This window comes from Sprattus sprattus (genome assembly GCF_963457725.1).
Source record: "Sprattus sprattus genome assembly, chromosome: 3".
Classification (NCBI taxonomy): Eukaryota; Metazoa; Chordata; class Actinopteri; order Clupeiformes; family Clupeidae; genus Sprattus; species Sprattus sprattus.
Window position 1 is genome coordinate 52,926,721 of NC_137922.1, and position 20,496 is coordinate 52,947,216.

The 20,496-nt window shown below is 43.8% G+C and overlaps 2 protein-coding genes across 2 annotated transcripts; both read right to left on the reverse strand.

Annotated features, from left to right (window-relative positions):
- Positions 1–765: 765 nt before the first annotated feature.
- Positions 766–16,407, reverse strand: LOC308363236 (ankyrin repeat and SOCS box protein 13-like). The gene is made up of 6 exons (XM_080836032.1): positions 16,137–16,407; positions 15,512–15,699; positions 15,098–15,254; positions 14,871–15,005; positions 3,974–4,165; positions 766–3,211 (listed from the first exon to the last, which is right to left on the reverse strand). Exons 1-6 carry the CDS (start codon positions 16,183–16,185, stop codon positions 3,084–3,086), a joined length of 849 nt encoding a protein of 282 aa, XP_080692158.1. The 5' UTR covers positions 16,186–16,407; the 3' UTR covers positions 766–3,083.
- Positions 16,408–16,538: 131 nt separating this feature from the next.
- Positions 16,539–20,311, reverse strand: asb13a.1 (ankyrin repeat and SOCS box containing 13a, tandem duplicate 1). Its single transcript, XM_080836033.1, has 6 exons — positions 20,194–20,311; positions 18,479–18,666; positions 18,127–18,283; positions 17,765–17,899; positions 17,131–17,322; positions 16,539–16,768 (listed from the first exon to the last, which is right to left on the reverse strand). Exons 1-6 carry the CDS (start codon positions 20,234–20,236, stop codon positions 16,641–16,643), a joined length of 843 nt encoding a protein of 280 aa, XP_080692159.1. The 5' UTR covers positions 20,237–20,311; the 3' UTR covers positions 16,539–16,640.
- Positions 20,312–20,496: the final 185 nt, after the last annotated feature.

Genomic DNA, 20,496 nt, shown 5'->3' on the forward strand with positions numbered 1-20,496 from the left:
GCAGCAAAACAAAGGGCCAGTTCAGTGGAAAGTATTGGCACTGAGAATGATCCCTAAAGGAGGGGAACCTTTTAGCTACGGTGCCCCCTTCCACCTAACCCTCCAAACAGACGTCTAATGACTGCAGCTGGTTCAGCAGTTAAGGTTGCCTGAGTGAGTCTGGAGTGTGTGTGTGTGTGTGTACTGGAGATTTCTCTTCCCTCCTCTCAGCATCTGGTTTTGATCGCCTGGCGCTCCGGTTGCACCGGACCATCACAGGCTGGCCCAGCATTTACACCTGTCCACCTTCTCCTCCACTCCTCGTCTCGTCCACCAGTTTATTCTTTTGTTCCGCTAATCCTACAAGCCAGAGGCCAGGGTTTGGTGTTAACACAGTTTCTGACCCCCTAGTTACGAACACACAAAACAGAGTTCAGTCTTTAACTGCACTGAAATGTGACGTACACAAACGCACGCACACACACAGACACACACACTGCTCCTTTGTCCTCAACCACACACTTGCCAACTCAAACCCTTAGACACACACAGGGGCAGATCATTGTGAGAAACACCTCTGAAAAACAGTGCTGTGGCTCCTCCTAGAGGCCAAAAGCAGGTATAGGTGAATGCAACGTGTAGGCAACACCTGGTCAAGAGGAGCAGATGGAACAGAGGAGACTTATATATGCATCCAACCCCCCCTCAGGACAGGAAGGGAAATGCACCTTCACACTCTTGCCTCACAAAGTATAAAAACAGACACAGCATACTGTATACATCCAGGTAGTCTTCACAGCACCCAGATATTTATTTGGCTAAAATAACCATAAATTAACATCAAGAAATGCAATCCATTCAGTATAACACAGAGACATTTACAATTACAGTATAATATGTACCTTATTGTTTTTGCATGAACCATCTTTTAATAGCATCTCCATGTTTTGCTTTTGGTGGAAAGATGTTAAATAGCACCCTTGATGGCACTATTGTGGCTTGTGTGTGTGTGTGTGTGTGTGTGTGTGTGTGTGTGTGTGTGTGTGTGTGTGTGTGTGTGTGTGTCTGTATCTGGTCACCTGGCACACATATAAGACTGTGTGTGTTTGTGTGTCTGGTCACCTGGCACACATATAAGACTGTGTGTGTTTGTGTGTCTGGTCACCTGGCACACATATAAGACTATGTGCGTGTGTGTGTCTGTCTGGTCACCTGAAAAACGTATAAGACTGCTCGCCCCTGCCACTGACAGAGCTCCACCTGTCCACCTGTAGCTGAATCGGAATGTTTGGAGAGTTTGGGATTCCTCCGTCCCGGAATGCTGGATTCCAGATACCAACACTCCCAGCTTCATGTTATCCCCCCTCAACCCCAACCTTCCCAAACATCCTCAGCCTCCGGTGTCCTGCACGCCAAGTTTGGAGAAGAATCGCACTCAGGGAGAGGAAAAGAAACAACACTGAGACATTCCTTCCATTCCTCCTCCAATCCTATTATCCATCTCTCACTCCCTCGACCCGAATATCTCTCCACCCATCCCTCCTCCTCCTCCTCTCATCTAAGAGGTCTCTCCATCCCTGTCTCGTCTAAACGGTTTGAGCACAGAATTAACAAGACTCCCAGTTATGGTAACATAACCTTTGACAATGGTATGTGTGTGTGTGTGTGTGTGTGTGTGTGTGTGTGTGTGTGTGTGTGTGTGTGTGTGTGTGTGTGTGTGTGTGTTTGTGTGTGTGCGTGTGGTCAGCTTTAAATGGATGGAAAAAAATGATTTTAGCCGCTCAAGCTGAGAGGGGTTTATTCTTGCCCAGAAAAAAGTTATTTTGGGCTCCTCACATCTCCCAAGATAGCTCATGAGAGAGAGAGAGAGAGAGAGAGAGAGAGAGAGAGAGTATGTGTGTGAGAAAGTGTGTGTGTATTAGAGAGTGTGTGTATATATGAGAGAGGATGATGTACATTTCATACCCACTCCATTGCTAAAAGCAAAGAATAACAGCTGCCCCAAAATAACCTTTGAATGTTTTCCATTTACTAGAGCAGCAGAAGCACCTACTGCACTCTTCCACTGAAGTCTGGAGAAGATCACTAAGTGTCTGTGTACGCGTGTGTGTGTGTGTGTGTGTGTGTGTGTGTGTGTGTGTGTGTGTGTGAGATGCTCTGTCCTACACTTCTGTCATCATCCAAGTGCTGCGTTGTGTGCAGATGTTCCTGCTGTCAAGGTGAGCTGTTTGCTTAGTAACAACAGAATAGTTCCTGTCAGTGGCCAGCATATCTCTCTCTCTCTCTCTCTCTCTCTTTCTCTCTGTCTTTCTCTCTCACTCCACATTCAGCCTTCTCTTTTTTTATTCCTTCATCTCTGCCCTGTCATGAGATACAGTGCAAGTGTATGACTTGGGGTGTGTGCATATGATGCATGTGTGTATGTGCATGTTTGTTTGTTTGTGTGTGTGTGTGTGTGTGTGTGAGTGTGCAGATATATGTATGAGCGCGCACGTGTGTGTGTGTGTGTTAATATGGAATTGACTCAAGAACTTGAGTAGCACTCGTCTTTTACAGCTTGTGTTAAGCAGTATAAGGACATGCACATAGAGCGAGAGTGTGTGTGTGTGTGTGTGTGTGTGTGTTTGTGTGTGTGTCTGGCGTGGAGCTGACCATGTGCATGCATAAAGCCAAAAGAGTGGAGTAGTTGTAATAGTTTCAATAGTTGTAAACAGAGCTTTTCTGTCAGTCTGGATGTAGTCTGTGGTTTCAGTTGTGTGGACGGTTTGAGTTTGCGTGTATGTGTGTGTGTGTGTATGTGTGTGTGTGAGAGTTTGTGTGTGAGAGAGAGTGTTTCTGTGTGTGCCTACAGGTCAAGGGGCGTGTTTACATAAGTTAGGGAGAGTCTAAGTGTGTGCAAATGATTGCATCAGTGTGTTTTGCCTGAGTCTGTTCTCTTTAGCGTATAATGTTGGTAACAGTATGAGAGAAAGTGTATACATATTTGCGTCTGATTGTGTGACAGAGACAGTGTGTACGTGTGTATGTGACTGTATGTCTACATTTGAATGTGTGTGTGGTGGAGAAAGTGCATTCGTGTGTGTTTGTGTGTGTGTGTGTGTGTGTTATTGGTGAGCGAGGTAGTCCATGATACGAGGTGGGATGTCGAGTTGGGGCAGCACCTTAAGAGCTCTGGTGCCCAACATTGTCCTCACACAGATCCTACACTGCTGCTGCAGGGAAAGGGGACAGCCTGATAGAGATAGACACACACACACACACACACACACACACACACACACACACACACACAGAAAGACACATACGCACCAAGACTTAGGACAATTCCAAACACGTGCATGAACCTCATTGTACAACACTTTGGCAAAAGATGACATTCTGAGCAGGCTCATTTTTCTTACTTCCATAAAAGGCTTTGAACCTCTGGCTTAACATCTAAAATCTCAACACTGCATAACACTGAACCACAGATTATTAAGACAGGCCCAAACACTGTTTCTGGAGAAAGCAGAACTGTGTGTGTATACATGCAGTCCAAGTTGGTTTAAGATGCTGAACTAACAAGCCTGAAACCACACTGTGAGAACAAAAGAAACAGAAAGGGGCAAAACAATTCTGCCCTCTGACTCTTTGTCCACAAGTAAGTTCTTTATGGCTTGGGAAGGAAGGCTGAGGACCTCAAATTTGGTAAAAAAGTTTTTAAGAAAGTAGTTTGGGAGTATAGGCAAAGAGTCAATGCTTCAATTTGTATTTATTTTTTCAAATACGGGTCAAATTCTGCCCCCTGGTGGTAAACATTCCATAACATGGCCAGAAGTGCAGAGCGCCTCTGCACATTGTTAATATATTCTAAGTGTGACTATGAGGGTGAACATCAACAAGTGTGTGTGTGTCTACATAATGTCTGGAGAAGCTGCCTTGTGTGTGTGTGTAGGAAGGGCCCATGTGGCATATGTGTGGTTGTGTGTGTGTGTGTGTTTGTGTGTGTACTCACTCTCATAATGCAGTAGGCAGCCCTGAGCAGCAGTGCCAGGCTTTGTAAAGTGGCTGGCAAGGTGGTTGTGTTTGTCGCGGGCGTACACGTTCGCCCCAAACTGCACCAGCATGTCCAGCAGCTCAACGCTACCACGCCTGGCCGCGTGGTGAAGTGCTGTGTCATGAAACCGTGATGCATTCACCTTCGCACCTAACATGGATGATTAGGCACACACACAGACACACACACACACACACACACACAAATAAACAAGGGGAATTAATAAGACACAGGAGAAACCAGTCAGGCAAACAAACAGGTGCGGTAGTTGGACAGGAAGTGACAAAGGGCAGGCCCCGGAAGCACATGAAGAAGCACATGACAGCAACAAGGAAAGACAACACAGAATAGCTCGCCCATACCACACGAAGCGTCGAGCCGTCGAGCTGTTGAAAATATTTATCCGACTGGGAACTTAAAATTATTAAGAGAGCCTCCCTATCCCATAGCCATGAGGCTAGTCTTTGCTTGGTATGTACTCCACCAAACTTGAGGTATTTCACCTAGCGTGGAAGGAGTCTATAAAAGCTATAAAAGAGCACATTCTGATGCGAATAAAATAATCAAAACATTTGATAAAGTAAATGTTAAACTAACGATTTTTATTTCTTTCACTTACAGGATGTTCCTGTCTGGTGTTTTCTTTACACTGCCGGTTAGAGCATGCATAGGTATTGATTGTATAAGAAACAAACTATGATACATTTCTAAGCTGTTGCTAAGTTTCTAAACTACAAAGACTAACCATGCAGTTATCCTGAACACCAAACCAAATCAAAGTTATCCTAAACACACTGATAACATGAGTTTTGAAAAAGTCTGATTTGACAGTGTCAGCGTTACAATGGAGATATGCTTTTTTTCCCTGAAGCATTAAAAAATGAGCAGTTCACAAAGTTTTCCTCCCTGCAGGAAATGTCAAAAAGTTTTGCGAAGTAGAACTTGGAGGAAGCATCAGATTGCCTATTCCTGGAGCTAGTGTGAGTTTTTGCCACACTCATGATGGCAAGCGTGTCATGGAGTGTAATGGGACCTTTGTGGAATTTGGAGATGACTACAAAGGCCACATCAGGGGCAGCTGCGACAACATTGAATTATTCAATGTTACAGAAAAACATTACCAAGGGATTATTTGTGAAGACCGACAGAAAGATCGTGCGGAGTGCCTTACCTACATTTTAACAGGTAAGCGAGCCCATTTTATAGTTGAAGATGGAATAGGTTCGATGTGTTGAACGCTTCTTTATACGTGTTTAAATGACAACATAGTTGTGTTTTAACTTCAAAACTGTTTCTCGACGGATGATGTTTTCCCTATTCTTGAACTTGAAGAATTTACATGACGTCATCGTCACTTTGTTTTAAAAAGAAAATTCCTATGAGAGAATGTAAGGCCACGACATGGTCTCATGTCATCCCTTGTCATGGAATGTCAAATCACAAACTCTTTTTCGGACTGGCGTAGAACTGTTAACCATGTAACAACCTCAACACAGAGTCTGTTTTACCTCCCTATTTGCTCCTGAGTATGTCATCTCCCTATCAGTATTTTAAAAGCAATTGTCAGAATATTTGGCGAGGGCACATGCCAATCTTACATTTATGTGTTTCTAAATGTGGTATTATATCTGTTCTGCTGGGAGAAGCGCATCCCTTTTACTACAGGATGTATGGTTTGGTCAAAAGCGTCTGGCATTGCGCAGGCTGCACGAAGTTTGCAACCAACGTACAAATTTGTTTACTGATATAACATTTGATTTTTGTTCTGATGTTGAACATTTCCAGTCCAGTGGTAGGATAATTTATTTTGTCATTTCCATTGGTGTGGTTTGATCTGCCACACTTAAGCATAGAAATAAAGCTTAAGCTAACACGATACTGGTGCAATGTGTTCGGCCTACATGTGTTTTTCCAATATTAAATACTTTTCTGCTATATGGATTAAACTAAGGGGCCCGATACCAGATACTGGTATTAGCGCTTCTCTAGTTTTTCTGGATCCTGTATCAGTACTCTGTTTTCTTCTGCAGTTTATATTTAACACATGTATACCTCACTGTGTTGAACTGACAGTCATCCTATGAATAAGTCAAATTTAGGCAAATTACATTGTTGTATACGATTTATAAAGTCCATTTATAATGACAGTCACTAAGTAACAGTATCGACCAGAATTTGTTATACATGGCAAATGCCAGATCCATTTAGTAATGTCACTCCTGACACTGATATTGATACAGCATATTAAATCAGTGGATCACTAATAGATATTCAGTTATTAGATGGTAGCTGGGGGAGAAATGCATTTACCGTCATTTTATATGTTTTGTAGTGCCTTTGCAGTCATCCCGTCCCATGCCTTCAAGTACTCCACCAAACCTTCTGACCTCAAGCCTGACACCAAACAACTCAACAAAAGGTAACCAGTCAAGGACCTCTATGGTCTTGGAACTTTTGGCCTTTTTTGCATAGGTTTCAGTTCTTTCATACTTTTGATGCTGATTTCACTGACCACTTTACGCATTACTGTTGTCTGTCTCTATAACGAAGGAAAAATGAAACAAGAGATTGATTTTTGCTTTGCTTGCATTTATACTCACTTCTTCTTAGGACATGTAGTGTACTGTCCTTGTTGAGGTGTGTTAACTCCAACTAGACACCGAGCTAAACTCTCTTCTATTCATGAACATGAAGAATGCCTTAAATTCTTGTTTGCAGATTTATTTTCACTCTTCATATTGTACTGAATCCATATTGATAACTTCAAGAGATCAAAAGATGAAAAAAAGTGAAACTAGCAAACAAACAGCAAAATATTGCAATTAGTTAAGTCACCTAGTGTCCATGAATATAGAATTTGCATGTAAAGCTAACTGTTAACATACAGCAATGCCTCTGCTGGGGAATAAACATGTAAGAAGCAATTTTCTGGCGTAATGACCGTCTGCACTCTTAATCAGCCTGCTGTTTCTAAATCTAAACTATTTACCTGTCTACTTCCTGTACAGCTCAAAAATACAAACGACCTGAAATTGTACACATTCAAGCGTGACAATTTAAATGAAATGCCTGGAGGCAGAACACATAAGGCCTGATTTACTAACATTGCGACCGCAGCTTAATCTGCGGTCGCACATTAACGCACTGTGTTTTTGCGCATTTTCCGTGGTATTTATCAAACCAGATCCGCGCTGGGCAATCTGTGTTTACTCCGCCCTATAGGGCCTGATTTACTAACATTGCGACCGCAGCTTAATCTGGGGTCGCACATTAACGCACAGTGTTTTTGCGCATTTTCCGTGGTATTTATTTAGGAAGAGAAAATGAAGGTTCAGCGAAGAGGAGAGATATATTGGTTCACGTTCGCTCAATCACTGAACCTGATTCAATGTGTGCGCTATTATATTGTTGCTCTGCCCGCCATCACCTACAGCGAGATGTTTAAAAGCTTACTCAAATGCGCCTCCTTAGTAAATACCGTTTTATGTTTACGACCGCTATTTTACGCCTGAAATGGGCGCAATCCTGTTAGTAAATCAGGCCCTTAGAGTTTGTGTTTCGAGTCATTTCAAGTTGTTGATGTTTTCAACTGTATAGAAGTTGCTTTAAGTAGGTTAATGCACAGTCATTTGGTTATTGTATAAGTCTTGTCTGACAGATGAATATGCAGTAGGCCTATAAAGTGAATGTACAATGGGCCACTTTAGGCCAACACAAAACCCATCCTCTGCTTTTTGGTCGTGATGACAAGGTCAGGGTTTCATTTGCATTGACCCATGGTCAAAGAACATATGCAATGTTTGTTTACTGGAAGGTCCTCAGCTCTTGATACATTCTGGATGTCTGTCACCATAATAACATTTAATAACACTAAAATGATTCTAATGCTGTTAATGTATGGCAGCAATTCCTAAAAAGAGGCCATATAGAGGTTGTCAAAGTACAAAAGACCTCTTTAACAAAGTACATAGAGGAACGGGATCACATTTTATCTCTAAAAAGATATATATGATTAAATCACAACTTAGAGATAAACACAGAACAGACAGAGGACCATGAGGAGCATTTCACTGAAGTTGACAATAAGTGTCCTGGCTCCTCTGAATTATGATGTTTATAATCCAAAGACCGTAAAACAAAACAATTTCTTTTTCTTAGGTCCAGAACAAAAGCGGAAAGCCCTGCCTGTTGAGGCTAAGGCAGGGATGGGCATGGCTGTGGTTGTGGCTGTGGCTGTGGCGGCTGGGGCTGTGGCTTTGGCTGTGAAGTTCTGTAAGCAACGGAGGCAGGAATACAGAGGAGTGGCAAGATATTCAAACCACTCCAGGGTATAACATTATTTTTGTGTACTGTGTGTGATGGTCTGCAGGCCTGGTCTGTGTATGTCCTGTCCTGTTCTGCTTTGTCTCCTCTCTGTAGGCGTGGCTGCAGCCCAGTTACTGAATTGGTGACACCTGGGCCAGGTGTCCCCATTTCCTTTAAGACTGTTCCCACCCCGTTACCCGTTGGAGCTTCTTTTCACTCCCTTTACGTTCTGGCATGCAACACACCTCACTGCATTGTTCACGCATCCATGCACTCACCCTACATTACTGACTTTACTGACTTCCACACTCTACCGTTTTGCTTCTGTTCGTCTTTGTTTGTATTTCTCGTTATAATAAATTACTTGTTATTTTGGTATTTAAACACTGCGTCCTTCCATTTGTCGTGGCTTCCGAGCCAAGTCATGACATGGGGGCTTGTCTAAACTTTCTAAATCTATCATTCTGATTTGCACACCGTAATTTAATTTTCGGTTTTGTTATTTGCGAGTGCTGCGGGTAAGTGACGTAGTTGGGATTCCCTCAGGTTCCGCTCAAGGGTAGGCCTTGCTGTCGGAGCGGGAAGTCACTGTAGTGTGAAGCGACGTAGTGTTGGTACCGAGGTAAATGTTTTATTTTGTGTGTAGAAGCTCGACCTCTGTGCGCAGCGTTTAAGGTAAGTGAATGTTTGACTTGATGTAGGTTCTTGTGGGTTATGCGATGTGTGTCCCTGTTAGGTGAAGCGGCGTTGTTCCGTTTGGACTTCGTCGAGGGGGGTTTGGTAGTGTTTTGGTGAAAGCGGGCAGAGCAGTCGTCTCGGGAGTGTATCCATGGTGTGAGAGGAGTCGCCAGTTTCTGGTTGCTTGTCTCCCCACTGGGCGTTTGCACTTAATTTCCCACCGCCAGTAACCACATGAAGAGCTAGGCCGCAGCTTAATTAGGTAGGTTGTCGGGCTTTAAATAGTTAGAGGGGCACGCATTGCTTGTTTAGCCTTCAGTTTCGAGATTTTTATTTTTTTTTTGCATCGAGTCAATCGCTCACTTGTCTTGTTTGTGTAGTTGCGCACAGTGTTAAAATGTCGACGGCCAAGGAGTTCATTGCTTCTCCGTCGGAGGGGTTGTTAGATCAGTGTAAGAAAGATCAGCTGCTGGAGCTGGCGGAGCATTACGGACTTGAGTTCAATGCTCAGTTTGTAAAGGACAAGGTTAAGGCGATTGTTAAGAGTAATTTGGTGGTTGCAGGGATTTTGGTTGAGCGTGAAGCAGTTAATGTCACGTCTCCGCTGTCCGTGTCAGTTGAGGGACTGAATTTTGAACAAAGAAAAGAGATGCTGCTGTTACAAATAGAGCATGACGAGTATAAAGTAAGTGCCGCGATCGAGAAAGACTTGGTAGTGGAAAAGTTGCGTCAGGGGACGGAACAGACGCGTTTAGAGCAGGCACGGCGCCATGGGTGGGCCTGGGTGGGCCTGGGCCCGCCCATTTCTGGCCAGGCCCACCCGAATCTTTCAAAGAAGGAAAAAAAATATATACAAGATTATACAATGTATTATATTTTCCAAGTCTACGATCAAAGAAATTGTAAGCATGTACGAATTGTGTGGATATAATTTGTATTAAAAAAAGTGATGCTTATGACGGTTGCGACGTGGACCAAGTCTTGTCATTAGCGTCAGTTGAATGTTTGGCCGCGTTCTACCTCAGAGCAGCAGTCGAGCTTTCGGAAGTTGGTATTTCTCCTGTGTGCAGATTTAGTTCGGTTCGGTGTATTTTGATTTCAGTGCCAAACAAGTAGGCCCTATGGCTACTTTATTGCGATACTTTTAAACGCTCAAACCACAAAATGAGCCAAAGTCAGTGAAGTCACTGTCACAACCCAGGGTCCATCCGGATCATCAGGACCAGCTGCTGCTAGCAATGTTAAAATGTGAATAAGTCTTTTAGCCTTCTTGTCTAAATTTGTATTGTATTTGGAATATTCTGAATGAAAAAGAAAACCAATTCATTTCAACAAACTGTATCTGTGTCATCTTTAATTTTCTGGATAATAATTATCAATAATTATCAACTTGCTCTTATTGCTTATTGTGAGAAGCTGCAACATTTATGTCCCGTAAGGCACCTCGTAGAATTAGCCTGGGGTACGTTACGTTACCAAGTTCCAGTTTACTCCCGTGAGATCTGTACTGTAAACCAACAGTTGTGTTTTCAGTACGTGTGTAGTAGTGGGATTTGATATGATGATATTGATTTGTCACACCTCCTTATAGTTTAAATAATATAATTAGCATATACATGCATGTTGTATGTGACACATTTTGGATGTGGGTAGGCTAATGTCTGAAGAAACGGAAGAAAACAGATGTGAAGTAGCAGTGAAATGTTAGCACATCATCCACATGGCTCGCTAGCAGTGCTGGTTGTGTTAAACCGTGTCTGGATTAAAATGGAATAATCGCAAGAAGTCCTGCTATCAAGACAACGTTTTAAGGTAGGACGTTTGGTTATTCATTTTGCCCACTGCTGTGGCACATTTACTTGGGCTAATATGGTTTTGTTTTGAAACATTGTAGAAGTCTTCAAAGTGATGGAAGAGTCGCGTGATGCTTGAAAATAGATTCTGGCCGCAGTGCCACCTAGACTTGCAGTGACAATCAGACACGTTAGGGCTCAAATACACATACGCGTTTTTTTTAAAACGGGACGCGAGCAAATGCATTGATTCCAATGGTACGGCGCGTTTAGCGTGCGCGCCCCTTCTCCACCACGCGTTGCGTCTTTGAAGCGTTTTTTAGGTGCGCTTAAAAGTTGAACTATTCTCAACTTTCCAGCGCAAGGCAGGGAAGCGCACCGCTTCTGTTTTGGCCGCAGCACTTTGCCAAGGCGTTACTGAAGCATTTCTGCCTGAAAAAAGACGCGTATGTGTATTTGAGCCCTTATTGGGTCAACATGTTTTTGACGACTTTATGTTTATGAAGTGCCACCCAAAAATGTTATGGCCCACCCGAAGCTGAATTTCTGGCGCCGTGCCTGGTTTAGAGCTAGAGCACAAACGGCAGGTTCTCCGTGAGGATAAAATTGCGCCGTCGCCTAGGTTAGGCTCTCACTCCAGCGTCTATCAGGTTGATTAGTATGATGTTTGGAGAAATCTGAGCCTTGTGCCAAAGTTTTTTTTTAGTGATCCTGACACGTTTTAGCTGATGCACGAAGTGGCCCAATTCCGCTCGCGCATTAATGCTCCAGTGTGTGCTTATGGGTAAGGCTCAAAGTATTTTCAGCATGGACTGCTGAGGATAGTGAAGATTATGGTAAGGTAAAAGTGGCTCATAATGAATCTGGACATTCTGGGTTCGGAAGACTTATGACCGGCTGTTGAGGCATTTCTTTTGGCCACGCATTAAAAGGGATGTGTCCGCATACATAAAGACTTGTCATACGTGCCAACTAACTGATAAGCCAAATCGAATTCTAAAACCAGCTCCGCTGTATCCTATTCCTGCCATTGGCATCGGATAGAGATCCGTCACATCAAGGGGGCCAACAACGTGGTGGCAGACGCTGTCTAGGGCTTCCCAGGTGTAACGGCCTCTTCTTCTGTTCTCATGGTTATTCCATTCTCTCTTCTACTCTTAATATGCTTCCTAGGTGCACCGGTTGCTGAGTTGGAGAGGTTGAATGTGTGAGCGGTGGGTCAGATGTTACTTACATCCGGGTTCGACTGATCTAATGTCCTGTGATTTTTTTTTTTTTGATACTTTAAAATGTGCTTTAAAAATATTTATTGTTATAGCCCTGTACTGTGGGCGGGACTCCGCTGGGGAGCCCGCTTTTAAGGGGGGGGGTGTGATGGTCTGCAGGCCTGGTCTGTGTATGTCCTGTCCTGTTCTGCTTTGTCTCCTCTCTGTAGGCGTGGCTGCAGCCCAGTTACTGAATTGGTGACACCTGGGCCAGGTGTCCCCATTTCCTTTAAGACTGTTCCCACCCCGTTACCCGTTGGAGCTTCTTTTCACTCCCTTTACGTTCTGGCATGCAACACACCTCACTGCATTGTTCACGCATCCATGCACTCACCCTACATTACTGACTTTACTGACTTCCACACTCTACTGTTTTGCTTCTGTTCGTCTTTGTTTGTATTTCTCGTTATAATAAATTACTTGTTATTTTGGTATTTAAACACTGCGTCCTTCCATTTGTCGTGGCTTCCGAGCCAAGTTATGACATGTGTCCTGAACAAGAAGACGTGCGGCTGAATATAAAAAAAAAACCTGCTTGCTTCCAACTCGGAAGTGGGTGTCCACGGGACGCGACATCGTGTCGCTCTCATTGGGATGGAATGGAAGCGACTTGTTGCCTGCTGAGGAAAAAGTCGTCTCTGCTGCCTGCTGAAAGTTGGGGATTTTTTAACTCTATGCAAATGAAGGCGACTTGCTGCCTGCTGAGAGACAATCAGTTCGGCGTGTGTGTGATTTGGAAGTCAACGTAGCTCTTGGGGCGGGAGTAATCAAAAATATCGAAGCAAGATGGCGGAGTCTCAGGACTGTTACCGGGACATATTTTATGTGAATAAAGGTTATCTACACCAGGGGTCCCCAACCTTTTTTGCACCACCGACCGGTTTAACGAGGCTATTTTTTTCACGGACCGGCTTCAAGGTGTAATTTTTCACCACTTGTAAATCATGTCATCCATTCATATTGATGTGAATCAATCAATTGCACCCGTGAGGCAAGCGCGAGTTTGATAGAAAGGAGTCTATAAAAGCTAACATTAACGTGAAGTGGCGTTAACTTGCGACCAACACCATTGTATTACGAATGTTAAGTGCATGAAAAATACAACTCACTATAACGCCGAATCAGTGCTTGGTCTCCCTGTGCCGAAGCAATTTTGAAGGCTTCATTGGCTTATTTGCTAGCTTGTCGCCACATATTATACAGAGCAGACTTGTTGCGTGAGAATCACCTGTTGCGATAAACCCGTATTTTAAGTATGACTCCTGGTATTGTCTGTTAAAAGAAGATTTATGTTTTGGAGGCCGTAGGCTCCTTAGTGAGCCTTTTCAAATAAGCTCTCCAAAGATTTGAGTTTTGTACTCATTTTCGCTAGTTTGCGGGATTCTTTTTGAGTGACGTATCACTTGAACGAGACAAGCGTCTTGACGTGACAAGAGGCACAGGCGAATGATACGTCCTAGAAAATCCGGTCATTTTTCAAAATAAAACACCTCTCAGACTTTAATAATGAATACAGCGGAAATTGTATAAATTATTTATTCTTTCTGTGCGGCCCGGTAACAAATGCCTCACGGACCGGTACCGGGCCGCGGCCCGGTGGTTGGGGACCACTGATCTACACGACTTTTAAATGTCTAATCGACTCGGTTTGTTGTTTATATGCTACACGAATGCTGTGAGGTCAAACAGAATATTGTAGGTCTTAAATTAAGCTCTCAAGTATTAGTTAGCTTGCCGCTAATACTTTGACCGAAAACCCATTGAAAACACATTGTAGCTAGCTAGCTAGCTGCTAAATAAGTTACATACAACGTTTTCGTGATTGAACTGGCTGATATATATGGTTTAGATAGAATAAATACACAAATTATAAATTAAAGTAATCAGCGCAACATCTTAACTGAACTCTGAACTATTACTCTTAGCTTGCCGCGAAAACTTTAACCGAAAACCCATTGGAGCACATAGTGGCTAGCTAGCTAGATGCTAATAAGTTTCATATACTGTACTTGAACATTGCTGAAGCCAAACTGAATTATCTGACCACGCCCCCCAGGCGACTTGTCGCATAGCGATTAAACGCAAGACATATTATATATATCTATCGTGGACACCCAGCGAGACTGGTATGGACAACGACAAACCTGAGGCTAGCATGGCCAACTTGATTGCCCAAAATGTTACGGAGAAGATTAGTGCCCTAATGAAGTTGAAGTTCACTGAGCTTCAGTCTTCCTTAAACATACTGGGTAGTCGCATTGACGACAACAGCAAGAGACTAACTGAAGCTGAGAGTCGCCTCTCTGAGAATCAAGACCGCACTAGTTCTTTGGTCAATAAAGTTGCTCATCTTGAACAAAAAGTTAAGTCCCTTGCCGAACGCGGTGAGGATAGTGAAAATCCTAGCCGGAGAGATAATATAAGGATCATCGTGTAACAGTGAATATTTGGTTTCTTCCACTGGCAACCCCTTTTTGTTTTCTTTCTTTCTTTTTTTAATTTTACCCTTCTGTGTTGTATGTGTTGATTGCTGTCTGTTGTGGGTGGGGGGAGGGTGGGGATTGTTGTTGTGTGCTTTTTAATGTTTTAAAAAAAAAGATTGGTATGATTAAAAATAACATTGCATTCCTTATATTCACACATTTCAGGCACATTCTTGCTCACAATGAACAGTAAAAATAAGGCCTAATAATAATACAAATTAGAAACTGCTGTTAATCAACGGTGCCATGGCCGTTTTAATTCGTACAAGTGTGTCTAGCTACATGGATATGCATGTACCATATATAGTGTGTATTTGCGTGTGGGTCTCACCTGCATTGAGTACAGCTTTGGCACAGGCCACGTGTGTGTTTGCACAAGCAACGTGCAGTGGTGTGCCGTGGTACAAATCAAACGTCTCCAGACACGCCCCATTGGCTATTACCATGTGCACACACTCAGCATTACCTGAGATCACAGAAATACACACATTCATATGCACAAGTTCTCAACACACACTTGGATATGTTGTATGAGTACTCAACCACACACACGCTCACCACTGATGCAGGCCTCCAATAGAGGGGAAGTAGTGCGTGAGGTGAGGGTGGGGTTGACCTTTGCTCCTCGGTCCAGCAGCAGCTGTACACAGGCAGTACTCCCTGCAGAACACGCCTCACACAGAGGTGTGCTGCCGTCCACATTACGTGCATCTACCTGTACGCACACGAGCGCGCACACACACACACACAAACACATAAACACACACAGACACACGCAGGCACGCACGCACACACATGAAGCCCTCAAACCAACATCAATATCGAGTGCCCAACATCATTGCACTTAACATCAAATAACACCATAGCAATGAGTCAGGAATACTACACAATAACATTTAATTGTCATTGAGCTACATTTTAGGTAACTCATTTTAAACAGCTGAAAGCTAAGAAACACACACACACACATACCTGAGCCCCTGCGTCCAGTAGTAGGCGCACACAGTCCACCTGACCACGGATGGCAGCTTCGTGCAGCGGCGTGACGGAGTCAACGGCCACTATGTTGACAGACGCACCGTTCTGAATCAGCCGCTGCAGGAGAGTCGCTTCTCCGTGGTAGGCCGCCTTGTGGACCTCGGTCCGTTCCGACCAGCATCCTGCGGGTTAAGGAGATAAGATCATTAAAGCCAGCTCAATTCTAGAGGGCGCCATTGCTCTATCACAACTGAGCTTAACAGACATGAAGAAGGTAATCTCTGATTTAAAAATAGTTGAGGTAGGTATAGGATGAAGTACAAGCTATTTACGAAAACAAATTAATTCCTACTTCTCCCAAGCCTTTAGAGTCTATGAAATTGTCCTGAAGGACCAGGCACCATAAAGTTTACTGTCTGGCCTACTGTCACTCAGTGATTTGGTTACGTTGGAAACCGAAGTGTTGAATGACAGGACAAATGTAGGCCTGATACTGGCTATCCAGATAATGTTAGATACAAATAACGGAATCCCAGGGCTTTCTGGTGTGTAACTATGCACTATGGCCTTGTGCTAGCTCTTCAGCTGATTCTAACGTATTATGTGAAGAACAACTCACCGATGTCACCGAAGAAGTACGGTCGAGGACTCTCAACCTCAAACTGCATCGTTTCTGCCCAATCTCACTGTTCTAACAGCGGGGGTGATTATCTCTGAAATGGACGGATAGTAAACAAACCCCATAAGTGTCGCGTGTTTACATCTGCGGCACTGAGAATCACGTGGGTGTCCGCGCTTATTTTGGACCAGTTGATGACGTGTACCAGTTTATAAAGAAGAGGTGGGAAATGTAGTTCTCTGCAGTTGTGCATTTGGAAACTTCACATTGTAATGGGGGTGGGAGTGTTATTCTTTATTTCTTTGAATCATTTAGCTCTAGTCATCAATCATATCCTATAGGCTACTCTATTTCAACAGTAATGTTTACACTCACTGTCACGGACACACAAAAACACACAGCAACAGAGCACATCTTTATTTACATGTACAGAAATACACCAGGGCATTTCTGATGCTGAGGGTGTACATTGTGTGTGTGTGTGTGTGTGTGTGTTATGGTCAGTCAGTCATAGCAGAGATAATTCAAAATGAGCTGGCACAGGTTGAGCTTGGGCAAGTCCTTCAGAGCTCTGGTGCCCAAGATTCTCCTCACACGGATCCTACATATCTGCTGCAGAGATAAAGGGCAGTCTGAAACACACACACACAGACACACACACAGACACACACACACACACACACACAGACACACACACAGACACACACACACACACACACACACACACACACACACAGACACACACACACACACACACACACACACACACACACACACACACACACACACACACACACACACACACACACACACACACACAGAAACACTCACTTACTCACAGGTATAAGGTATACACATATCCAATTTGCTCAAAAATGTGTGCAAGCTACAGTCTTCATCATGAATTGTGTTACATGCTCATACACTGTAACCTGCAAATTATACAATTGAAGTTGTATACCGGTATATAAGGTGTAAGGTGAAGAGAACTCACTGTGGAAGTGAAGCAGACTCAGACGTGCCTCGGACTCTAGTGAGGTGTAGTCCAGCGGTCTCCTGTTCATGTTGTCTGTGGCGTTGATGTCACCCCCGAACTCCACCAGAAGGTCGATGAGGTCAGCAGATCCGGCCTGGGCGGCGTGGTGCAGCGCCGTGTTGTGGAAATTGATGGCATTCACCTTGGCTCCTAGGAGATGGAGGCTGGAGTTATTATGGGGTGCAAAAAATAATGCTATAGGGGTCAAATCAGTATCATGAGTTAGAGTGGTAACATGGTAGGCAATTATTAAGTCGATACAGGAAACACAGGCCCTGGTAACACATGTGGCGGCTCTTGACCAATTTACACCTTTCCTCTTTCTCTCTCTCTCTCTCTCTCTCACACACACACACACATACACACACACGCACATACACACACACACACACACACACACACACACACACACACACACACACACACACACACACACACACATAAACGCACACAACCACAGAAGACAGGGAACACACACACACACACACACATACAGAGGGGATATTAGGATGCCAACTCAAAAACACAGGAAGTGACATAGCTGCAAAACACATACACAGTCATGGATTTAGTTTCCTGTCTCCCCCCTCACCTGCGTTGAGCATCTCACGTGCACACTGTGTGTGTCCCTTGGCACAGGCTACGTGCAGCGGCGTTCCCATGTGGACATCATACCTCTCCAGCAGCGCTCCTTTAGAGATCAGCAACTTTACACACTCTGAGTTCCCTATAGCCACAGAGACTTTGGTCAGTCAACTCAAGGATCTTAGACACACACACGCCGTGTGTGTGTGCATGTGTATGTGTATGTGTGTGTGTGTGTGTGTGTGTGTGTGTGTGTGTGTGTGTGTGTATGACGAAGCCACAATGAAAAGAAAGGTGAGGGAGATACACCAACAACCACCTTGTGAGTGAGTGAGAATAAAAGCAGTGAGGATTCACACACAGACACACCTCTGCTGCAGGCCTCGTGCAGGGGCGTGGCAGTGTTGGCGGTGAGAGTCGGGTTGATCTGAGCTCCATGCTCCAGCAGCAGACTCACACACGCCAGGCTGCCAACTGCACATGCGTGACACAGAGCCGTACTGCCATGGATGTTCCTCACTTCCATCTGCGACACACACACACACAGGTTTACACTCATGTTTTCCTTACTACACTCAGTGTACACTTCTACAATCTACATACAATGTTGTTATTACATCACCAAGTATTTCAGTAGTTTTTTGTGATATGAAAGACATGTTTGTATCCTGTATACAGTGTGACGTGTTAGGTGATAGGGACCTGACTCCGCTCATCTCACCTGCGAGCCAGCCTGTAGCAGCAGACGTACGCAGTTCAAATTCCCGTACCAGCACGCATCATGAAGTGGCGTGGTGTTGTCCACCGTCACGATGTTGACGGGGCACCCACGGTCAATCAACTGCTTCAGCAGCACTGGGCGACCCAGGGATGCCGCCTCGTGCATGGGAGTGCGATCTGCCCAGACTCCTGTGTGCACGTTGGGAGTGTTTTTAATTTACGTCCGAATACACGCATCAGTGTATACAGCAAGGGTCTCAAACTCCCAGCCCGCGGGCCAGATTCGGCCTGCCGAGCGATTTCATCCGGCCCGCCGACTCCTCAGAATGTTACAAAAAGTTCCAATGCTTTGAATGGGCCACCCCAACATTTACCGCTGCCATTGGCAATGGGTTTTGCGCTACTAGTTAACACCTTTTAGCCTATATCATTCCACAAGTATTCCAGTCATTTAACGTATCTGAAACCATAGACACATTATATACATCTCTCTCTATATAGGCTATATGGCATCAATGGACCAACTCCTTTTTGTATGTCTATGGCGGAAACTGAACTGAAGTCAGCAAGTAATGGGTTGCTAAAACACATAAAACTTTAAAGTTCTATTAGCATGAAGATCAATGTTTTCGAAATGGCAACAAAATCATTAAAAATAGCTATTTTGGAGGAATGTCTTGTATTGTTTTGACAAGTAAGCGAATTATAAGTGGAATAATGTATTGTCCGGGCGGTCATTGTCGGAACATACTGTATAGCTGTGTGTCAAAGGCAAAAGTTTCTTTGCGTATGCTGTCATGAAAGTCGCTCTGAGGAATAAACAACAGACGGTGCACCATCAATGATCAGCATACAGTAAACTATTAATTTAAGATCACTTTAGTTGGAAAGATGCTGTATTTTGACAGACAAATGAAATTAAACACTTCCAAAATAGTCATTGTGTACATTTATTTTATTTGATCAAATAAATCAGATTTTTGCTGAAACTTTATTCATTTTTCTGCTTTTTTTGGTTTGCAGTCTTGTTACCAACTATACAAAAGTGGTGTTGTACAGCATTTGCTTTGACACGTGCATGTTTGAAGGAAAAATGTATGTAGTTGTCGATAAAGATATTATTCCACTATTACTGATGTCTTGGGCTGTCAATGAGACAAAGTGATCCAACAATGCAACTATAACAAACACCTTTATCCAAAGGGCATCTTGCATTGTCCAGGACTTGAAACCAAGGCCAGCTACTTGTTATGCTACACTAACCATTGTACCACTAATCTCACTTGGTAAATTTGCCACACTCAAAAGTGATATCTATACAGCATTGTGATAGGCAAGCCAACAGATCAAAAAAAATCTGGCCCCCCACTGACCGGGCTGGAGGCTCATCGTCCCCCGGGTAATTTGAGTTAGAGACCCCTGGTATACAGAGAGCCTATTTTGAGCCTATACGAACTATTAAAACTGTGGAGTTAGCGATTCAACCGTCGTACGTTATCTACTCTACGTTAGTGTACCCAGTGTCTATAAATAAACAACTACATTTTTTCTCACCCAAGTAATGTTAACCTCTGTGCACTCCAGCGTGGTTGCAGTATGCTATATATACACTGACAAAACATAATTCAGTTGGCGTCACTTTCCAGTGGCGAGGTTTGCATTAGTCGCCTTCATAAATGTTGTTGGGATAAGCTACATTTTGCTCCGATTGCTCACCGAGATCCATCACGATGTTTCTTCTCGCCGCAGTTACATCCATAAATGTCTGTAGAGAGTGACGTTTAACGCCACAGAAAAAGTGACAAGAGAGTATCACTTGTTTACAAGCGCCAGTAGAGGCCTTGCCAGTTATTTTGTGACGCCGAGATTGAACAGCACTGATTGGACAGACTGCAAGACGTGATAGGATTCTGGGAAACTGAGTTTGTTTTAAGCGGACTCATGTTGGATGTTCACATGAGCAAAGGTTAGTTTGATTTAGCATGGTCAGCTTGGAATTGATAATTGATATATTTTACA